The 23,150-nt window shown below is 41.5% G+C and overlaps 1 protein-coding gene across 1 annotated transcript in view; it reads left to right on the top strand.

Annotated features, from left to right (window-relative positions):
* Positions 1–20,224, top strand: part of LOC134623907 (zinc finger protein ZFP2-like) — a 37,223-nt gene extending 16,999 nt beyond the window's left edge. Inside the window, exon 5 of the mRNA XM_065470036.1 lies at positions 15,015–20,224. Coding sequence (XP_065326108.1) covers positions 15,015–16,193 — 1,179 coding nt within the window. The 3' untranslated portion in view covers positions 16,194–20,224. The remainder of the gene's footprint in view (positions 1–15,014) is intronic.
* The last annotated feature ends 2,926 nt before the right edge of the window (positions 20,225–23,150 follow it).

A 23,150-nucleotide genomic window follows, 5' to 3' on the forward strand; every position in this document is an offset into this window, starting at 1 on the left:
CTTAGCACGTCAGCGCAGCATGCGTCACGTGATAGAGTGGCTGTGGCATAAGAGAGCTGTCGGTGGTCTGGTGGAGCATTTGGAGCCTCGCTATGAAACCAGCATTTCATCTAAGAGAAAGCTGTCCCGGAGAAAGCAAGAAAGCATTCCCACACTAAGCTTAACAACCGATATATGGAGCGACTGCCTTTTCTTCTCTCCCCCTCCCTCTCCTGTTGCTACTTAAATCATGAAACTAATCAATGATCAGCTGATTGGCTTTTCTGTTGTAGTCTTGGATCCTGGACCCGACCTCACGCATGCAAAACCAGTGTGCTGTGCTGTGCAGTTTCTCAACAATGACGTGCATTTTTGGAGATGTGTTCGGCAAATAAACAAAAATGTCATATTGCCAGAAATGTCATCACTAAAAACACTATGTCGAAAATCAAGCCTTTTATCATCACAGTCTTGGTCTGCCAATAAACAATGGCCTGGTTTTTATTGTTGTCTTTTGTAAAGACAGCATCTGTGAGGATCTCCTGTTGCTACTTCAATCATGAAACTGATCGAAGATCAGCTGATCGGCTGACTTTCATCCTAGATGACTTTTATATCTTGTCGGGACTGGATTTTATATTCCTGATGGAAACTTGACTTGGACGCGGTGAGTTTTCTTCTTTCTCTGAACTCCTTCCCCCCGATTGGTCTGGGGAGAGCTGAAAAATGAACAATGGTAGAGGTGGAGGGCTAGCTTCAGTATTTAAAAACGGTTTTCGCTGTTGGCAACTGCCACCTGTTTCATATGCCAGCTTTGAGGGGCAGCTTTTGGAAATGAACTGCGCTCCATCAGCTGTCTGCGCGGTGGTTTATCGTCCACCGAAATGCGTTAAGGATTTTAATCTCAATTTTGCTGACTTACTGGGGAATCTTATGTTAGGATATGGCCGTGTTTTAATTGCTGGTGATTTTAACATCCATGTATGCTATGAGACTGGACCACTAGTAAAAGATTTCCTTGCCCTTATTGACACTTTTAATCTCACTCAGTGGGTAAGTGATCCAACTCACAAGAAAGGTCATACACTTGATCTGGTGCTGGCATATGGTCTTGATGTCTGTATTACAGAAATCAAGGACTGCTCGCTTTTCCTCCGCTTTTACTAACTCGGTCCTCTGTGATACCAACCCCTGTGTGAAACTATCAGCTGATGACCTAGCTAACCTTTTTAACTCAATATGCTCCACTATCCTTGACTCTGTTGCTCCACTAAGGACTAAACACACCAAATCTTCACATCAACCTTGGCTGAATGAAACAACCCGCGCTCTCAGACGTGAATGTCGACGTGCAGAGAGAAAATGGAAAGAAAACAAGCTCCAGGTGTCTTTGGGCATCCTGCGTGACTGCTTAACAAAATATCAGAAAACTGTTAAAGCTGCAAAATCTGCTTTCCTATCCGGTGTAACTTCTACCAACTTTCATAAGCCCTGAGTTCTTTTTAATATTTTTAATTCTGTGATTAACCTCTGTGCCACTGTTCCTATGGAGGCTGCCTTTGCACTTTATGAAAACTTTTTGTATCACTTCATTAAAAAAATCTCAACCTTACGAACACTGTATTCCCAGGCAGTGTTAGACCTAGATCCACCTTGTAAATGCTCGACTGTTTTTCAGCAGTTTGAGCCTTTGACCTTTTCTGCACTGAAGGAAGTAATTGATCACTTAAGACCGTTTAATTCCCCACAAGATATTCTTCCTTCTTGCCTCCTTAAAAAAAACTCTTCATGCCATTGGGCCTAGTATTTTATTTTTATTAAATACTTCATTGTCAACAGGTTGTATACCAGCTGCTTTCAAACATGCTGTTGTGCAACCCATTACTAAGAAGAAAATTCTTGATCCAAATGTACTTTCTAACTTCAGGCCAATTTCTAAACTCTCTTGTAGTGCTGGGCGATATGGAAAAAATATTTATCACGATATGAATTATTTTATATCACGATAACGATATATATCACGATATACCACCTGACCTGTGGTCATCTGGAAAGTATGCAGTCTTTAAACAGCGAGTGGAGAGGGTGCAGTCTTTGTTTTGAGTTACTGTAAAGCATGTCGCAAATCCGGGTGCACGTAAAGCAGCACCATGTTGCAAACCATGTTGCGAAAAATATCATTTTTTTTATACTTTATTTTCTCTTGCATAAAGTTAAGAGTATGTATAGTGAGAAGACAACACTAATATATTTGCACAGGCTATTTAACCCTTTAAGACCTACCATAGAACCAAGTCCGCCAGAGCTCATCTTAACATTTATTTATTTTGAGTGTCTTCATAGTTTTATTTTTGAGATACACAAATTTTTATATACTACAGGAAAAATGAAAATAAATAAATGCAACTTTGCAAAAACACAGCATGTGCATCAAAATAAACTATTTACAACAGTGTAATTTGACTTCTAAGCATCCCAGAAACGATACAGAAGAGCATAAAGTCAAACATGACTTTTAAAAACACCAACATAGGCTTTGAAGCTTAAAAAACTACATTTTCCGGGAAAATGACGTCACTTCCGGTTTCGGACAGGTAATGGCGGACATGTTTTTGTTGCTGCAAGTGCTTTTCATGCAATTTTTGCAAAGCTATATGTGGAAGGAAACCGTGACCTAGGGCAAGCTAATGGAATAAGATGTAAGTACAACTCCTCCAGTTTCATATGCAAAAAAAAAAACCATTATTGCGCTATCTTACATGGTTACAGTTCTACAGGGATTTAAAAATAGTTAGGGAAAACGGAGTGTGCCTGCTCCGACCGCTAGTAAAGGGTTAATGATATATTTTATGTAATAATTTGTAAAATTTGGGTTAAAAACGATAGAAACGATAGAAGACAAATGGCACGATAGACACTTTTCTATCGTCCACACGATATATATCGTCATATCGCCCAGCACTACTCTCTTGAGTCCAAAACTTTGGAAAAGGTTGTTTTCAAGCAACTTCAGACCTTTTTAGACACTCATAGCATTCTTTTGGCTCTCAGCGAAGGCGGTCGCACTTTTCTCCTCTCCTCTCCCTTATCTTCCCTGCTTTGCTGCTTATGTCCTTGTCTTGTCTTGTGTTTTTTTTTCTTACTTCCCTGGAACACTCTCTCACAGTCTGTGTCTAAAACCTAAAAGAGAACTATGGATTTGATCAACTGGTCTCTGAATGCTATTGACACCCTCTTCTCAATGAGAAGTTTGGGCTCGGGAGAGCCCGAGTGCCCTGGAGGAACTTTCCCTGCTGGATACACGATGGATGGGTGGCAGAAATGGAGGATCGTGTGCCTGGCGGGACTGTCGATTGAGGATGCTGAAGATATCTACCTATTCGGAACCATGATAACAGGGTTCTTGCTGATCGGAGCTGGCTTGGCCCTGGCTTATCGGAGAATTAAGACGGCGGAACCGGCTGCTCAAAACCCCACAAAGCTGCCCGCTGAGATTGAATTGACGGGACGAGGCGCGGCTTCTCACAGACGGGGACATGGTCAAGAGCTTGGAGGCTATTGCGGCTGCAGTGAATACTCAGAATAACATCTCTGAGCGGTTACTGGGTCACATCAGGGAAGAATCAGCTCAAATCAACAACTATGGGCGGAAGCTGGGTTGGCTGGCAGACTGTTCACTTAGCCTGATAGGGCGGAGGACACTGTCTCAGCTGAACTCTGGACACGCATACACATACACTTACACTGATGAGCATGCACTCATCCCCCTCCCTTTCCAAACGCCTTCGATGCTTTTTTTCCTGTGGGGGAAGATGGCGGGTCTGCATGCCGCGCTGGAATGGTAGCGCTGTGCAGGACGACTGCTGTGTTTTCCTTCGGACTACTCCTCACCCCCTACCCAACCGTGTGGCTTGTCACGTGCTACAATGTTGTACTGTGGACATTTATGTGCTTTCTGTGCAGAGGAGTTTTTTTGTTTCCTGTTCTCATGCTGTCCTCCCATAGGTGCCCAGCATGAGTAGAGGTCTCTTTTTTTCCTCTTGTACTTTCCCCATTGTTGTGTACATTTTCAGTGTTTTTCTGTAACGCTGCCGATCTCCGACTTGTATTCCCATGTATTGTCTATGTTGTGTGTGTAAGTCGGGAAAGGGGGGGGGGGGGTTCTATTCCTCTGCGGGGCAACCTGCATATGGCCAATAAAGCATTCATTCATTCATTCATTCATTCATTTGTGAAGTGTTCCAGTCTGGTTTTAAATCTCTTCACAGTACTGAGACTGCGCTTTTACAAGTTTTTAATGCTCTTCTTTTAACCCTTTAAGACCTACCATAGAACCAAGTCCGCCAGAGCTTATATTATATTTTTACATGCTGTAGTGCCAATTTTGGGAGCATTTCAAGTTGATATACATCAATACAACCATTATAGCCCAAATTTTAATAATATGTATGCATTAAGTGCATAGTAATTACATAAATTGCAAAAAAGTGCAATAAACTACAAAAAAATTGAAAATCGTTTTTGTTTTTTTAACAAATATTTCTAGTTAGAGAAATTTAAGAGGCTTATCCCTCAAAACTGTAAATACAAAAAAGTTGCACAAACTAGTTTCCCACCACAGGAAATTTATTTGAAGTGTCTTCATAGTTTTACTTTTGAAATACACCAATTTTTATATACTGCAGGAAAAACGAAAATAAATATTATAGTGCAAATTTGCAAAAAAGCAGCATATGCATCAAAATAAACTATTTCCAGCAGTGCAATTAGAGTTCTAAGCATCCCAGAAACGACACAGAAAGTCATAAAGTCAAAGATAACTTTTAAAAACACCAGTATAGGCTCTGAGGCCCTGACAGTAAAAAAAACTACATTTCCGCGAAATGACGTCACTTCCGGTTTCGGGCAGGTAATGGCGGACATGCGAACGTTCGCGCTGACGTCTATTCCAACGTAGGAAGTGTTATGAACAGCTGATCGGATCGGCAAAACGTGTTTCTGGAATATTATGTTTTTGTTGCTGCAAGCGCTTTTTATGCAGTTTTTGCAAAGCTATATGTGGAAGAAAACCGTGACCTAGGACAAGCTGATGGCATAAGATGTAAGTACAACTTCTCCAGTTTCATATGTAAAAAAAATTATTGCTCTAGCTTACGTGGTTGCAGAGCTACCGAGATTTAAAAATAGTTACGCAAATCGGAGCGGGGGCGCTACGCTCGGCTCTAAAGGGTTAACTGTCGACTCAAGTTGCTCTGTTGTTTTAGTCCTTTTAGATTTGACTGCTGCCTTTGACACAGTTGATCACAGCATTCTTTTATCGAGACTTGAACATGTTGTTGGTCTAAAAGGCACGGTTTTGCCATGGTTTTATCATGGTTTAAAACCGTGCCGTGTCAGAGAGGTCTTTTTCTCTTCCTCCACCCCTGTGTGTTGTGGTGTGTTTTGGGTCCAACTCTGTTCTCCTTGTACATGCTGCCTTTGGGATCTATTTTTAGGAAATACAACATTCCCTTTCATTGTTATGCTAACTTTGCACTGTCCACTTTCTGCTGTAACAAAACGAATTTCCCATGTGTGGGACTAATAAAGGTTTTCTTATCTTACATTAGTGACTAACCTCGTATTGTGAATGGATTATCTCAGTTGTTCTCCCCTACTGAAATTTGGTCCATTTACAACGTATTTCCATGCGATTGCATTTGTCAAAAAAAACATCGTGAACTTTTATCGAGTAGAAAAAAGTTGGCATTCATCCTCCAGCCTCAATGTGATATGCTTTGTTATGCTAACATAGCTGTATGGCTAGCGATCACTAGCACAGCATTATATACCAGCTAGCCCAACTTCAGTAACCCTACAAAGTTCACTGTTGTGTATTTTTTAGTCTTCATTTATGTTGGAAGTGATAGCAGGGCTGTACGTTTTATTTTTTTCCAGAAATCTCTCAGTCCAAACATGATACATCATGTTTAGGTAACTAGCGAAACCATCAAGCTAACTTCCTGCTCATTTCCTGATAACTTCTAACTCCGTTAAATTTAATAAATTCTTTTTTACAGGTCGGAGATCGGTAGCGTTACAGAAAAAACACTGAAATATACACTACAATGGGAAAGTACAAGGAGAAAAAAGAGACCTCTACTCATGCTGGGCTCCTGGGAGGACCGCATGAGAACAGGAAAGAAAAAAAACTCCTCCGCACAAAAAAGAAGCACATGAATGTCCACAGCACAACATTATGGAACATGTGACAAGCCACAGGGTTGGGTAGAGGGTGAGGAATAGTCCGCAGCAACACAGCAGCCATCCTGCCCAGCGCTACCATTCCAGCGCGGGCTCAGACCTGTCGTATTCCCAGGGGAAGAAGGGAAGAAGCATCGAAGGCGTTTCGTGATGGTGATTTTTCTTTTCCGTGGTCTTGTCACTCTTTTGCTCACAGAGCAGATTCTGAGACCTCACAACTGCAGCCAACTGATCCGCGATGTAATCCAACTTCCGCCCAGAGTTGTTGTTTCGGGTAGATTCTTCCCCGATGTACCCCAATATACGCTCAGAATTGTTATTCTGAGTATTTACTGCAGCCGTAAGCGCCTCCAAGCTCTTAACCATGTTGCACTCAGTGAGCCCTTTCTGAGAAGCTGCACCTTGTCCCATCGATTCAATCCCAGCGGGCAGCCTTGTGGAGGTTTGAACAGCCGGTTCCGCTTTCTTAATTCTCCGATAAGCCAGGGCCAAGCCAGCTCCGATCAGCAAGAACCCTGTTATCATGGTTCCGAATAGGTAGATATCTTCAGCGTCCTCGATCGACAGTCCTGCCAGGCACACGATCCTCCATTTCTGCCACCCGTCCATCGTGTATCCGGCAGGGAAAGTCCCTCCAGGGCACTCGGGCTCTCCCGAGCCCAGACTTCTCATTGAGAAAAGGGTGTCAATAGCATTCAGAGACCAGTTGATCAAATCCATAATTCTCTTTTAGGCTTTTTAGACACAGACTGTGAGAGAGTGTTCTAGGGAAGTGAAGGGGAAAAAAAAGCACGAGACAAGACAAGGACATAAGATGCTAAGCAGGGAAGATAAGGGAGAGGAGAGGAGAAATTGCGACCGTCTTTCGCTGGGAGCCAAACGAGAAAAGCAGCAATGCTGATCATCTTATTAAAGATGAAAGAACTTAGTTTTTAACTCTGTGTTCGTTTGACCTTGGGACGTTAAGGGGACGTAGTTTTGGACCCAGATTACTATGAGTCGTGAGGCTCCTGACTACGGTAGCTGTAATGCTCTGACAATCCATCAAGCGTTGCGTCTTCGTAGCTTAGCAAAGTCTACTAAAATAGTTTTTGACAGATTTTTGAGCGCCATTGATAGGTTTGTCTAGCACAGATCTATTGCTGGAACGACAAGACAATTCCACTGCAATGGCAAAAGCAAGACGCAAGTCACCAGAGCTCTTTGTGTAATCTCATGCACGAGCAGTTAGCTCGTGCAATAAACCACTGCTGTTTATTGAGGTTACATGAATATGCATAGGTTCATTAACATATGACGTCTTACATAGGCATACATATGAACAAAGAGTACAGTCTGTGTGTGTGTGTGTGTGTGTGTGTGTGTGTGTGTGTGTGTGTGTGTGTGTGTGTTGGGGGGGGTCAAGATTTGACCCCGTGAAGACTCACTTAGACCTGCTGGCACCAGGAAGTCCAGCAGTTCACTTAAACAAAAGGCATTTCTACTTAAACAAATATAGGTGTGTTTGGTATACCATATATTAGAAAGAGAAGACTCAACCTCTGTCATGACCCTAGGAGATGTGTGATTAGGGATGGGTATCGAAAACCGGTTCTTGTTAAGAACCGGTTCCCACTGTTTCAATTCCTTGGAATTATTTGCCATTTTTGCAAACGATTCCCTTATCGATTCCAGTCGCCCCGAATGACGTCACCATGTTGCGGAGCATCATTTACCTGGCAAGAAAAATGGCGGCTCAAACGGTCAAAAGTTTGGTCATACTGTACGAGAACGGATGACAACAGGGCAACTTGCAATACTTGCAAAGTAGATATTTCATTTAAAGGAGGAAACACTATGAATATGCAAAGCATTTGCTCACAAAACACGCGATAACCTCAAATGAGTGTCGTGTTTTTAATTCCACTCCGGACTCGTGAATCTCTACCCAGCAGCAGCTGTAACGTTTGTATGTCCTCTCCCGTTAATGCGGCAGGTAAATAACCAACTAACAGTGCATATTATGTTAGAGCGATCTTCCTTATTACAAAACCTGCCATTACTGTGCGCTGCACTTAGGTGACCATGATGAGAGAGACAGACAGAGTCTGGCTGGCGCTCGCTGGCAGTTGTCGCTGCAGTCTGCAGCGACAACTGTAGCGTCTCCTTTCTGGCCGGGATAGACGAATGTCACCGAGCAGTGACTAAGTTTGTGGTAAAAGCCTTGCACCCATTTGCCACAGCAGATGTCCTCGATTTTCGGTAAGTGAATGTGTTTAATCGTAGGCAGGGACATTACTGGATATTCTTGTGTAATTGCTACAGAATAATTTATGTTATACTTTGTTATTGCTACAGAAGAATATTTATTTTGTTATTTTACATTTACAATTTTTTTCCCCGAGGACACTGTGACACCCCATTGAAGAGCCATAGGCTGTGGATCTCTTAAGATCTCACTGTTGGGTTTGTAAGGCCATGTTACTCCTAAATTTCTTGTTCAAAGAGAAGATATAAAACAAAGTTCTAAGCTAATCGACTGTAGTGTTCTCCTTTTTTTAAAAAAGAATCGATAAGAGAAACGATAAAGGATCGAATCGTTAAACAGAATCGAAAATGGAATCGGAATGGTGAAAATCTTATCAATACCCATCCCTATGTGTGATTAATGCCAGAACATTCAGATAGAGGAGTAAACGTACTCCTCTTTTCACGGTGCACAGAGTTACTGCAGACCTCCTAGGATGAGACATTCATCCAATCTACAAACGATTGTATACTTCTAAGCACATATAAGTATATGTTTCTAAGCATAAATGGCAATATAAACCTAACAATCGGTTTGAGGTCCGTAAACACAGCCAGAATTCATACATAAGGTGCACTAGATTATAAAGCGCACTGATGATTTTTGAGAAAATTGAAGGATTTTAAGTGCGCCTTTTAGTGCAAAAAATACGGTAGATTACATCAATTAAGCATTATAAGGCGGAGGGTGGGGGTAGTTTCCTATTATTTTTGCTAGGAGTTTGCAACCATATTAGTTAGGTTGTTTAATATTTCTGCTAAGTACTGTTTAGAATACCAGAATAGGGAGGATGGTGTAGGTTTAAGTAAATTAGATTGATCAGTAGTGCTGAACTATGAAATATTTTGGGTGTAGTGCATACAGGTATAACAGAATAGCTTTAGTGTTTTATTTTGTTTTTAAACTTGAGTATGAACTTATACAAAATGCAGCAAGATATTTAAAAAAAAACAGTTTTGTTGATTATTAAAGGAACTATATCGGATTCATATCATTAACGGCAGATATCCAAATTCATGAGATCGGTATTGGACATAAAAAAAGTGGTATCGTGCGATCTCTACTTGAGATCTGGGATTTTTCTGTCTCAGTCGAGTCAGGACTTTGGACTCTGCTTGGTCAGATCCTTGTAGATCTCCGCAATGCTTCTTCCAGGCTCCTCAACTGCTGCGCACTGGCTCCAGTGAGGTGAGACATCCTCTCCACCACCTCAAACCAGTCCAACAAACCATACACTAGAACACCCAACTTGTTGAGCTTCTAAGATCCTCCACTTACCACTGCAACAAGAGTACCCACTAGAATACCCAAACTCATTGAGTTTCTAGGAACCTGCACCCAATAATTGCAGCAATAAGGAAGCAAGGCTTTCCCCATTGGTCCGGTTGAAAATCCTCCCGAATCAAAAACAGCTCACCATTGCAAATTCTTTGCAGTCTCTCTCTCTTGGTTTGTTAAAACGTCCTGCATGTGTGAGTTGATGAAGCATATGTCGCGGTTCCCCCCTTTAGAAAACAAAAGAATGATGGGACTGAGGCAATTTTCCCTCAGGATGGCCAGGCATCGCATGCCGGTGATTTAGCAAAACTCACCTGAGGAATCCTGCTTGACAACGCCACATTTTTATGGAAAATTTCAAAATTGGCTGCAACACACCCTGTGAGCTGGATTTGAAGTGGCTTTAATAAACACATTACAATTTGAATGGAAACATGCCAGCCAACACAAGGATCATCTCGGAAATTCGGCCACCACCCTTACATCTTATATACACCATCACAGACACTCTCAAACAAAGAACATTACACAGCACATCATGCATACCTAAAGCTTCAGTCCAGCTCATTCTTGACCTTCTCCCACGCTAAGAAACATTATGACCACCCGTCACCTCCCTTAAAGCAGGATGTCTGGAGATCTTCCGGTCTACGATGGGTCCACTGTGAAGGTGCAATAACATGGGGCCCACTTGTGATAACATTCTACATGCATGCATACAACTGGTGAACACTAAAGTGAGGAGGAGAAGCTCACTTTACAATCATTTTCCAGCAACACTGTTGTATAGCACTTTTAGTTCTGATGTCTGTAATCAATTTGATTTTGGTTGGAAGTGTGTTCCACAAATTGCAAGCCTTTATGGAAAACTGGCCAACTGACCAATTTTAGATCTGCGATATGATATCTTGCAGTTTCCGTTCACCATGCTTCTAGTAATACGATTACAATCTTTTCTCTGGATGTATCTATTAAGACACTCTGGGGCTATCCTATTTATACATTTAAAGACTAATTTAAGAAAACACAAATGATTAAAACTCTGGTGTATACACACTTTCCCACAGTTATCTCAATGAGCACCACAAGGTAGTGAATAACACCCCTGATAGATGCACAGACACAGAAAGTGGCATTTAAAAGGTTAAACCTCGAATGTTGCTGTCATCTTTCTGCTCCTGTAAAAAGAAACACACATAGATTCATCTGCACCTTTGTCAGGTGGGGATTAACTTCACACAGTGATATCAGTCAGTCTGTCAGCTTCTGTCAGCTTTTACCAATAAGTCAGTTTTTTTTCTTTTCTCTCTTCCACTCATTCATTCATTCTTTCTTTGCTGATAGTGGAACCTATCGTCGCATTTAGTTTCCCCTCTCAGCAAAATGACGTCATTTCAAAAAGAAAAGGAAGAACTTTAGATCGGATTACCTCGCTGAATCCTTTTTGGGCAGGGACCTATTTTCTAATTGTCCCAAGAAGTGACTTCCTCATTGTAATTGTGGAGAAACTCACTTGCAACAGTTTTCTCGACATGTCGTATAGCGCTTCTGTTGTAATCGTGCAGATCTGCTCCAAACGAGATCATCAAACAAAACTTTCAGTGCACTGTGAAAGTATCAAAATAAAAAAAGGCCTCGTTAAGTCATGACACATGCTCCTCATCTCAGGAGGGTAAATCATACCATTAGCATGATAGGGTGGGGCCAGGTTTCACAATAAGCTCACACGAAACCCTGGCTGATTGGGACCCATGCCCACTTTCACACCTTGGCTCATGTGATTAGGTAGAGGATCATCAGGGGGTCCTTTGTCCCTCCGGGGGGAAACACCCACCGGGTTTAAATCTGGGACTCTCCACCATTGACCCTTAGAACTGAAGAAGCTTTTCGGATGAGAGGTGAAACGTCTTCAAGCAACTTAAAGAAATCCAGACCCTTTTCTTTCGAAGCTCCTTAGACTACGATGACCTGGATGACTGAGAACCTTCACAGACATTTTGAACAGTATTCCTTCCGTGTGTAAGGTGATGAGAGAGGTAGGTAATAGCTATGTTTCTTAAAATGTAAACCACAATTATCAACAAAATATAATGCTGAGTTTGGCTGGACCATAAGTCTGTCGTTGCCGTGAAATGTTGTACTGCTTGTAATTCCGTCTCCACCCTTGCCCGACACTGCGTGTATAGAGCAGGTAGTGCAACATTTGAAAAATAGTTGCAAGACGGCACTGTGTAGCATTTGTCTAGGGTGTTGATCATTTTCCTAAATCCCTCGTTTTGCACAGTGTTGATGGGAACCATATCTTTAGCCAGGTGATAAGTGATAGCTTTCTTAATTTCTTTGTGCCTGCGGGAGTTTGACGGGTATGGGGAAACGCTGTATAAGGTTCCCGTTATTGATGTTTGGGTGGTTGACCGGGACGGATTTTCTCCTGTCACTTTCTTGGCCTTTACAGCTTCGTCATATTGCACTTTATGGTGACGTTTAAGTTGGTTACAAATTCATAGTGTTGGCTTGCGGTGCTGCTACTATGGCAAAACACAGCTTGCAAATGATATCTTTTTGACTCTCATCATTTTCTTTGAAACCAAAAAACTTCCACACGGAGGAACGAGAACCTTTTCTTGGAATTAATGTTACAGTGGGGTTGTCATTCTCACCGCCATCAGCGAGCTTTTCCTCTGCACTCATTGTGGTTTCTCCCCTCCGGCAGTTTCTCTCACGTGCTCTCCGTTGTTTTTTCCCTGCCAATTTTAGCATCGCACAGCTTCTGTATCACGTGGTGTAAGGCTCCGCCCTTGTCATTTGTTGAGCAGGAAGAGTGAACACTTGTTTTCATGCAGATTATGTCCCGGATCAAAACGCGGTACAATCGTTTTGTTTTTTCCACATCGTTGTCATTTGGAAATGAGATCGCACATAAGTATGAATGGAGATGGCGATTTTCTAGCGTTTAATTGTGCAGCCCTAAATGATGCTATCGAACAGATTTTTTTATCCATTATTTTTAAAGATTGGTTATATAAGGATACCACAGGCTGAATTGTAGGTGGTGCTGCTCGGGTCCAAACTGTCATACAATATGAAAAATGAGAATATCATGGAATGCTGTCACAGTCTGGCAGACACAGACTCTATGGAGTGATGTAGAGGACCCAAAATGCAGACAAAATGGGACGTGGAACAAAACTTGAATTAACAAAAAGTGAGCTGTTTAATAAGGCTGGTTTTTAAAAAAAAAAAAAAGGTACAACAAAGGGCAAGGCAAACTGAAGTAAAACTACCATTAACCTAAACTGGAAGAACTAAACAACATTAAAAACTTTGACATGGAAAACATGGCGTGAACAACAGACGACCTGACACAGAGGCTGTGTCCCAATTCAGTGTCTGCACGCTTGAAGTACGCACACTACGCATACTACGGACGGTGCGTATTATATGTACGGGAAGTGCGGAAGTGAGAGGCTTGTGAAATGGGACGGTCTAGCCTTCGTCGCGCTGTTCAGGTTGCCTAGCAACAATGATACTAACTGCGAGAAACGTGTCATACAGCTTTGTGTGACAGAAATGAAGGAGAAAAAATGTTTTGTTGGTCATTCATTTTCTTCATGATATCACTTTGATTAGTTCAGTATCTGAGGCTAAACATCAAAAATGAACTAGAACTCAAAACACCGTCTTAGCAATCTTACTTACGTGCTTGTCAAATTTAAGACGTAAATCAAAAATTATTCCTAAAAACTTAAAATCTTTGACCTTCTTCGTTCTTTAACTGGATTTGTTTATCTGTTTATCTGTTCATCAGGAACAAGAAACTAAGAATCTGTTAGTCTCACTCATTTAAACCCTCTGCTGCATTCTGTTCACTCTTGCTATCATTCAATCATCTTTCCTAATATAATATTTGTCCACTAGTTCATATATCGTTTCTCATCTCACTAAGTGAACCGAACAAGATGATAAAATCAGAAACACAGGCCTAAAATACCATCTGGTATTCACGAGCTTCATTGCATGTGTGTGTATGTGTTAGTAGGATTTAAACATTCTGTGCTTATGTATGTCGTTTTAATTACTTTCCTCTTTTTCTGAAACAAATCTCTGTTTACTACACCTTTTTTCAGAAACATCTAAAGAAGAAAGTCTCTATTGTAGTCAGGCACAGCTAAATTCTGCTTGTGAGTTAACCTAGCCAACCACACTGTGTGTTGTTAACACCTTCAACATGTACCCCCTCGTGATGTGTGCCACTTCCTCTATGTCCTCTATTTGTACCACCATATGGAGAACTACAATAGCCACACACATCGAAATACAGAATTCTTAGATGCTTAGATGATGAATTGTAGAATAAATTCTCCATTTGTAAAAAAAATTTAGAATTCCACATTAACAAAGTGAGTTTCGAAATGTTTTTTAAAAACCTCATTACCATCCTAGGGGAGCTAGGATGGTAATGAGGTGCTTGAAATGTTGTAGGTGGCTGAGTTTATACTGCTACCATTGAGACAGGACTCCGTCTTTGTGGATCTATGGAAGTCCATATATACAGGGTGTAGCATCCCCTGGGTAAAGGCGGTGATATGCAGGGGGTCAGTGGTTTTTCCCTTTCAAGTTCTTGTAGGCAACTGATGACTTTCTATTTGTAGTTGCTTCTGGGGTTTCACCTTGAAGCTTCATAGGTATTGTTGTCACTGAGGAGTTTAGTCATGTTTATTTGCTCTGCTTCTTTTTGTCAGGGATAAAATACATATATATACTTTTTGTGTTCCAGCTGAGTAACAGGAGGAGAAGAGTCTGCTGGTGCAGCAGAGGAACAATTTCAGTCATTTGGACTGAAATCAGCCACTACAGAGGAATCAATGACTTCAACACAAAAAGTGAAAAAAACATCACAGTTACACTGTTATTGAAACTGTGTGTACAGCTGGTTGGTTTTCAAAAACGTGTTAACAGCAGCTTTATCTTTTCCATCCTGGGCTCCTCCATATATACAGAATCTGCATTCACAACCAAAAACCACAGAAGTTCTTCAATAATGTCATTTTCATTACAACTCTCATTGTAGCACATCATTGTAATGTGATACTATCACCAGAAGGTGGTGGTAACACACCTACAATGTATTTTTTTGACATGTTTGATTACACCAATGGAGGGAGTTTCAGTTTGTTCCACGACTGCATTTCACTCACTGCCTCTGTTTGTATCTCTGTCACTGCAGGACCAACATGGAGCAAGAAGTCAGGGCTCTCAGGAGGCCGACAAACCTCACAGAAGGAAGGGAGAGAAAACCTTCAGCTGTGATGAGTGTGGGAAGGATTTTACTCGGAATGACAGCCTAAAAGCTCACCAAGTCATCCACAGTGGAGTTAAACCTTACAACTGTGACTTGTGTGGAAAGTCTTTTACCCTGGCTCAAAGCCTAAAAACACACCAACTCATCCACAGTGGAGTTAAAGCGTACAGTTGTGACTTGTGTGGGAAGGATTTTACCCAAGCTGGAAACTTAAAAACTCACCAACTCATCCACAGTGGAGTTAAAGCGTACAGTTGTGACTTGTGTGGGAAGGATTTTACCCAGGCTGGACACTTAAAAACACACCAACTCATCCACAGTGGAGTTAAAGCGTACAGTTGTGACTTGTGTGGAAAGTCTTTCACCCTGGCTCAAAACCTAAAAACACACCAACTCATCCACAGTGGAGTTAAACCTTACAACTGTGACCTGTGTGGAAAGTCTTTTACCCAGGCTGGAGACTTAAAAAGACACCAACTCATCCACAGTGGAGTTAAAGCGTACAACTGTGACTTGTGTGGGAAGGATTTTACCCAGGCTGGAAACTTAAAAACACACCAACTCATCCACAGTGGATTTAAACCTTACAGCTGTGACTTGTGTGGAAAGTCTTTTACCCAGGCTGGAGACTTAAAAGCACACCAACTCATCCACAGTGGATTTAAACCTTACAGCTGTGACTTGTGTGGAAAGTCTTTTACCCTGGCTCAAACTTTAAAAACACACCAACTCATCCACAATGGATTTAAAGCCTACAACTGTGACTTGTGTGGAAAGTCTTTTACCCTGGCTCAAAGCCTAAAAAAACACCAAGTCATCCACAGTGGAGTTAAAGCGTACAGCTGTGACCTGTGTGGAAAGTCTTTTACCCAGACTGGACACTTAAAAACTCACCAACTCATCCACAGTGGAGTTAAAGCGTACAGTTGTGACTTGTGTGGAAAGTCTTTTACCCAGGCTGGAAACTTAAAAGCACACCAACTCATTCACAGTGGAGTTCAACCTTACAGCTGTGACTTGTGTGGAAAGTCTTTTACCCTGGCTGGACACTTAAAAACTCACCAACTCATCCACAGTGGAGTTAAAGCTGGAGATAAAGCCTAAGACCCGAACTCTTCCACGGCATGCATTTTTAATTTCTCTTTGATATTTGGGCATATTGGGGCCCGATGAATGTAAAAACAAAGATTTACCAGATTTTTTTTACCTTATTTTTGTTTTTATGAAAAATCAAAGCCACATATGAGGATATTCGTTTAAAATTTTGATAGAACAGTAGCAGTATAATGTCCTCATAAGTGGATATAAGGCACTTGTAGAGCAAAATTGATTATTTTGGTCTAAATAACCCAAAATGTGATGTCCACATATGTGGACGCCAGGTCCTAGGAGGTTAAAGCACACAGCTGTGAGTTGTGTGGTAAGGCTTTTGCTCAAAATAGCGACTTACAGAGGCATCTAGTTACCCAGTCTGGAATTAAGGCCTACAGCTGCGACTTTTGTGGAAAAAGTTTCAGCGACAAACAGTACCGTAATATTCACCAACAGATCCACACTGGAAATGATGTTTCCTGCTGTGATCAGTGTGGGATACTGTTTACAACAGATGCACAGTTACAACAACACATGTTTAACCACACTGAGGAGAGACCTTATAAATGTGACATGTGTGAGAAGACTTTTAAAGCTCCAAATCAGCTGAATGAACACCAACAGAGCAACACAAGAAAGTAACTCTACAAGTGCAGTTACTGTGAGGATGTATTTATTTTTATCTTGTAATTTTAACCTGATAGTTTGGAACAAGTCTGATCAGTAAACTTATGGAGTTATACTGAATGAACTGTTTGGAAAAATGAAGAATCATTTTCACTCACTAAGCTGAGTGTTATAATGTAAACAGTAAAATGTAATTGGACGTTGGCAGAGATGCTTTTTATTTCAGGCGACGTTCAGGATAAAAATGTTGAAGGAATTCCCTGACTCACACTGTCTTTGTTTAGAAGTGGAGCAAAGCACATGGATCCAGTTCTCAACCCTGTCGTCACTGTGGTGGTTTGAAAGAGTTTCTCTGTGACCTTTGTGGAAAAACTTCCAATCATCAACGGGACCAAAAAACCTCATCAACGTAGACACACTGGAGACAAAATGAACGACTGCAAAGAATGTGGGAGAGGCTTCCACACACCAAGTACATTAAAATACATGAACACTTCCACAGTGGAGTCAAAAAGCACATCTGTGACCAGTGTGGGTCATCCTTCACCACTGGACATGAGCTCAATGAAAAAGCATAAGCAAATCCACACAGTAGAGACACCATACAAGTGCAGACACTGTGACAAAAGCTTCTCACAATCAGGTCATCATAACAAACATGAACGTACACACATGGAAGTGAACTTCAGCTGTGACCAGTGTGATAAGAGCTTCAGGAATCTCAGTTCATATTCCGAACACAAACGATTCCACGCTGTAAATAAACTGTTTCACTGTTACCAATGTGCAAAAACATTCACTTCATTATCTGCTCTGTGCAAACATCAGCCTGATCATGCAGGACTGAAATCACTGAATCACAATGAATCTGAAGAGAGAGAAAGATCCTCTTCTGGTTTCAGGGTCGGACTTAAAAACCTTGAGATCAGGCTCCACAGAGTTCAGATGGAATCTCCTGTAAAGAGTGTCAGCTGATGTCACACTTGGATCTGATGAGGTAGCTCTGATTTCTGGAGCTGCAGTGAATAATCCTGAATGTTACATTTAGGAAGCTGCATGTATAGATATGCATATCAAGTTTATTTTCTTTTTCCTTTGAGGGATTTTAATTCTCTAAAATGTTATCCCTGTTACATTTTGATCTTTGTTCCCTTAGGACACAGTAGTGTTTAGTAGTTGTATTCATTTTATGTGTTACCTAAGTTAAATTTCAATCCTTCATTCATATTTAATCTTTTGCTGTTGGTAATCCCTTCTCTTAAATCATTTTCTCCCAAAACTGCAAATGTTTTCCAAAATGAACTAAATCTGTCCACCAGCTTTGAAACAACACCTGCTGTGACTTTATGTCCAGAAAAAAGAAACTCAAGCTAAACTGGTTTTGGGCTAACTTTCCATATAATACCAGTTTGTACCAGAAGATGAAGCAGTGAGTCAGTGTAACCTTTATTTAATTGGGCAAAGAACACATTCGTATTCACAGTGGCAGCAAAGAAATGTTAAAAGGTCAAAACAGCAGCACACATCAGGACCATTTTAAAGATCACTGGTGACTACTTTTACTTAATTCAAATTCCTTCAAATTTTGGCTCCTCCTTTCACTTTAGTGTATTTACTGTATCCTTGAAGTCCACGTGTTGTTTTTTAATGAATTCATTTTGATCCACATGTTCTGCAGCTGTTTTCCTGTTGATTTGAAGTTTGTATTATGAAATCCTGATAATGTTAAAGTGTTAGTTATATTTGATGAACTCTGTGTAACGTTTGTCTTATTAAACACTTTGGTGTGAAAAATGAAGAATTGGTCTCAGAACAAGTAGTTTGAGCCATGATTTCAGAATCAAACTAATTTAACTGTTTTCAGTGGTGCATGTGGAGGTTTATCAGAGGAGGAGACTTGGCTGCATATGCTGTTTCCTACCTGGATGATGTTGTTATTCATAGTGATACCTCGGTGGAGAATGTGCAGTGGTTGGTCACAGTCCCGGTTTCCCTGAGGCAGGCAGGGCTGATGGCAAACCCGAAGAAGTGTGTGGTTGGATGGAGGGAGGTACAGAGTTTTTTGGTACAATTTTGAGACCCCATTTGAAGGCTGATTACACCACAGCGACGTGATGAAGGCTGTCCCAATTCCAAATGCGCCCTTCATTTCCCCGGACTTGAAGGATGAGTCGGGTGTATCATTCGTGGCCCAACATATCCCAGAATTCATAGTGCAGCTTTGACTGTGGCATTTTTTTTTTTTGTTGAAAAAACAAAGCGTGGTGGCCGAAGAGTAAACTTTTAAAAGTATTGAATTTTTCAACCTCATCAGTTAACGCTGTCCATGCAGATATTATAGATTTGTAAATGATTACCTAACAATCTTGTCAACACAAAGTTCTTTATTGAGAGGCAGTGGGGAGAGGGGACACTTGGGCAGTGCATTTACTGCATATAATGTATTATCAACCTTTTCATCTTTTCTCATTACCCACAGCTACATCCACTTCTGTTGGGCTTAGGCTACTCACTAGGGCTGGGTATCGTCACTGATTTCTATAATCGATTTGATTAAATTCAATTTTGACTCAGTAACTGTGTCAAAGTAACTGAGGATAAAACACAGAAAAACAGCAAGCTAAGCGTTTTTCAATTCGGCATAATTAGAAAACAAATGTATTAAACAGCAAAAATGAAGCTTTCTTTTGGTCGGAGAGGAACAAAAGCTGCAGCTCAGAATCAGTGAGATGTTGACTTTCTGCCCCGACGGCGTGTCCGTGTTTGTGCTGTCGGGTGAGAAAGACGACATCTCACTGATGCATCGGGTCCGCGCTTTGTGTTCACGTCTTTGTGTGGAATCTGTTCACTTTCTCTCATTTATTGTTTTAGCTGTTTGTTATTATGTTTTGTTTGTTTGTATTATAGTTTCTCAACAGTACTTGTTTCTTTTAATTTGTTTACTGGTTTGCATGCACTTTTTATTTTTATTGATTTCTCTAAAAAATAAATTTGAAAAGAATTCATAACTGTAAACCACCATGGCAGACCCAATGTCATTTTCATGCTTCGCAGCATCATTCATTCTTACAAGTCATCCGGCTTGTAAGAATAAAGGCTTTGCACCCCTGATGATCCACCAGGACAAACTCAGCAGTGTGTGAGGAAGAGGAGGAGGAAAAGCCAGCAGCAGCTGACAGATGGAGAGAATAGACAGACTGTTTCCTGTTTGTGAAGGACTGCTAGAAATGTTTAACATAACTAATTGTCTGTCCTGAATCAGTCTTATTAGGTAATGTTCAAATAATGTTATCATTCCAGTGTTTTCAGTGTGGGAGAAAGTACTCAGGGCCTTCAAGTTACACACTATGAAAGGCAGCAACAAGTTTAATATTCAGAAACCTAAAGTATGTATCAGCAGCAGAATGGACCTAAAAATAAATGTTTGTTTCAGTTTAATGAAGCTTTGAGTATTGCTGTGTTTGTTGTATCATATTGCTGTAATTGTTTATATGCTTTATATATTTTGAGGTACGTTGTACTTAAATTTGTAAACCTTGTCTTAAACTGCAGGTACATAACATGTAAAGGTTCTGCTTTCCTTATTTAGTAAGGAATGTTTACTTCCTGCCATTTATGGGCTCACCTGTGCTTGTATATGGTGGACCGTTAAGGGGGTTAGGTTAGGCCAGCCTAGCTCCAGACACCAAGAACCACCAACGCGCCGATGCCTGAGGGAATCAGCCACCGGCAGGGAGTGTGGTGAGAGGAGATGGGCCTCCATATCTCGGGGGGCCTGAGATGTTCCCAGAGAGGTGGAGTCTAAGACCTGACCTGACATATAGACACAGACGTACAGACACACACAGACACAAACGTGTATTCCCACCCTCATGCACACATAAACAAATACTGAACACTCACCCAATGTGGAGACAGACACAAATGGACACTCTACACACAGTGTCACACTCCCCAAACATACTCTATACCCCAGGTCCAGGTACCCTCGCCCCCAGAGGGGGAAACAGCACCTAGACCCAGGAGATGTTACCCTTTTCCCTGGGGTGTAGACAAGCAGACGTCCCCTGGCGTCACAGCAGCAGGGAGGACCCTCATCCCAGACCCCAACTACTCTGCTACAACACACGTAGTCTGACTGTTGTCTCATGATTTCATGTTTTGTGACTATTGAGTGAATTACTGAGATTGCTCTAATATAGTTTAGTACTATAGTATAGTTTAGGGGCTGCACGGTGGTTAGCACTGTTGCCGAACATCAAGAAGGTCCTGAGTTCAATTCCACCATCAGTCCGGGGTCTTTCTATGTGGAGTTTGCATGTTCTACCCGTGTTTGCGTGGGTTCTCTCCGGGTACTCCGGCTTCCTCCCACAGTCCAAAGGTCCAAAGGTCTAAACTGCCCATAGGTGTGAATGTGAACACGAATGGTTGTCTGTCTCTGTGTGTTAGCCCTGCGACAAACTGGTGACGTGTCCAGGCTGTACCCCGCCTCTCGCCCTATGACAGCTGGGATAGGCTCCAGCACCCTCCACGACCCTGAAAAGGATAAGTACAGCGAATAGATGGATGGATGCATAGTTTAGTACTTCATAGTTCAGCTCTTATTCATTGTGTCCCACTTGAATATTGAATCTTGTTACTCTGAGTTTCTTGCTTGCCATAGTGTGGGTTAATTTTCAGTTTCTTAGTCCCCTGAGTTTGTAGCATCGTGTGTTAGTGTTAGTGTATGGGTTTGAGCAATTCCAGAGTATAGATTCATTGGCCTCACTGTCACAGGGCGGCCCTTAGCGGCTGGAAACACAGTGAGATGGACCAAGGCAAGTGTAGTGGACCAAAAGTATTTATTTGCTATACAGCTCTCCTTACAACAATTAACTTGTCAAGCCTCTTCACAGCACAAAATCCCCCTCTAATAGTGATGGCCCGCTTGAAGCTGAAGCTCCGGTGCGTGTGTCAACAAAATCAACACACTGCTTCAGAAGCACTGTGTCGAAGCTTGATTCGGTTGCCCAGAGTCACGTGATCAGTGACGTCCGAAGCTTCATTTAGAACCTAACTACTTCGGTATCTGATTCAATGGTTTATAAGGAAGTGAATCATTCACGGGATTTGTGGAGTGTTTTGATGGTCACAGATATTGAAAACTGATCATTCCACTGAGAGATTTGGAGCCAGCGAGGAATAGAGGAGGTTCTGTTGTGTGGGAGTATTTTGAGTTGATTCTGGTCAATCGGGTGGCTTTTCCAGCTTTGTGTTCAGGCCGTTTGCTTTTGTTTTGTGCGTGTTTATTATATCTGAAAACGGGAAAAAGGTAAAATGTCAAAAATCTGCTTCCATAATATTAATATCATTAAATAACTTTAGAAAAACTTCCACTTGACTCTTCACATGTAATGTTGTAAAAATATATATTTTATTGTTTAATTAAATCTGAAAATGTTAGTCTGCCAAATGTGCAGCAATTGAATTCATTTATTTTCTTTATCTGATAGTTTATGGGGCCCAGGTAGACTGTATAACTGCATCTCTACCAGTTTTTCTGCACTCCAGCCTCTTCTGTGCCATGTGAACGGATTTTCCTTAAGGCAGGAGAAATTATCTCCACGAAAAGGAACAGGTTTGGCCATCGCACAGTGGAACAAATTCTCTTCTTAAATAAAAATGAAAAAGGGCTACTTTTCCAGACAGAAGCAGAGCAAATCAGGAAGTCTCAGCCACCCTCTCCAGTGCGAAAGTCCCTCCATCTAACCTTACATTACAAGAAAAGAAGGCCGTCGCTTCCCTGAGCAAAGACCACAACATCACTATATTACCAGCGGATAAGGGAAGGTGCACCGTGGTCCTAAACACAACAGATTACCACACAAAGATCGCTACTCTCCTCAGTGACAACAACACCTACGAAGCTTTAAAGCGAGACCCCACAAGCAGCTACAAAAAGAAAGTTATAGCTTGCCTTCAAGTCCTTGAAAAGGACAAAATCATTGACCGCATTACATATCACCGGCTTTATCCAGGGGATGCCATACCCTGCATTTATGGACTTCCTAAAATCCACAAGGAAGGGGTCCCACTCAGACCCATAGTCAGTAGCATAAACTCAGCCACTTATAACATTGCGAAACACCTGGCTACCATCCTTGCACCTCTCGTGGGGAACACCCCACACCACATCAAGAACTCCACCGACTTCACCGACAAGGTCCAGAAACTTACCCTGGATCCAGATGAAACTATGGTGTCCTTTGATGTAGTCTCTCTCTTCACTTGCATACCCACCACGGAAGCAGTGGAGACTGTCAGAAAACGACTACAAGAAGACAGCTCCTTGGAAGACAGGAC

The sequence above is a fragment of the Pelmatolapia mariae genome, linkage group LG3_W, assembly GCF_036321145.2.
Source record: "Pelmatolapia mariae isolate MD_Pm_ZW linkage group LG3_W, Pm_UMD_F_2, whole genome shotgun sequence".
Classification (NCBI taxonomy): domain Eukaryota; kingdom Metazoa; phylum Chordata; class Actinopteri; order Cichliformes; family Cichlidae; genus Pelmatolapia; species Pelmatolapia mariae.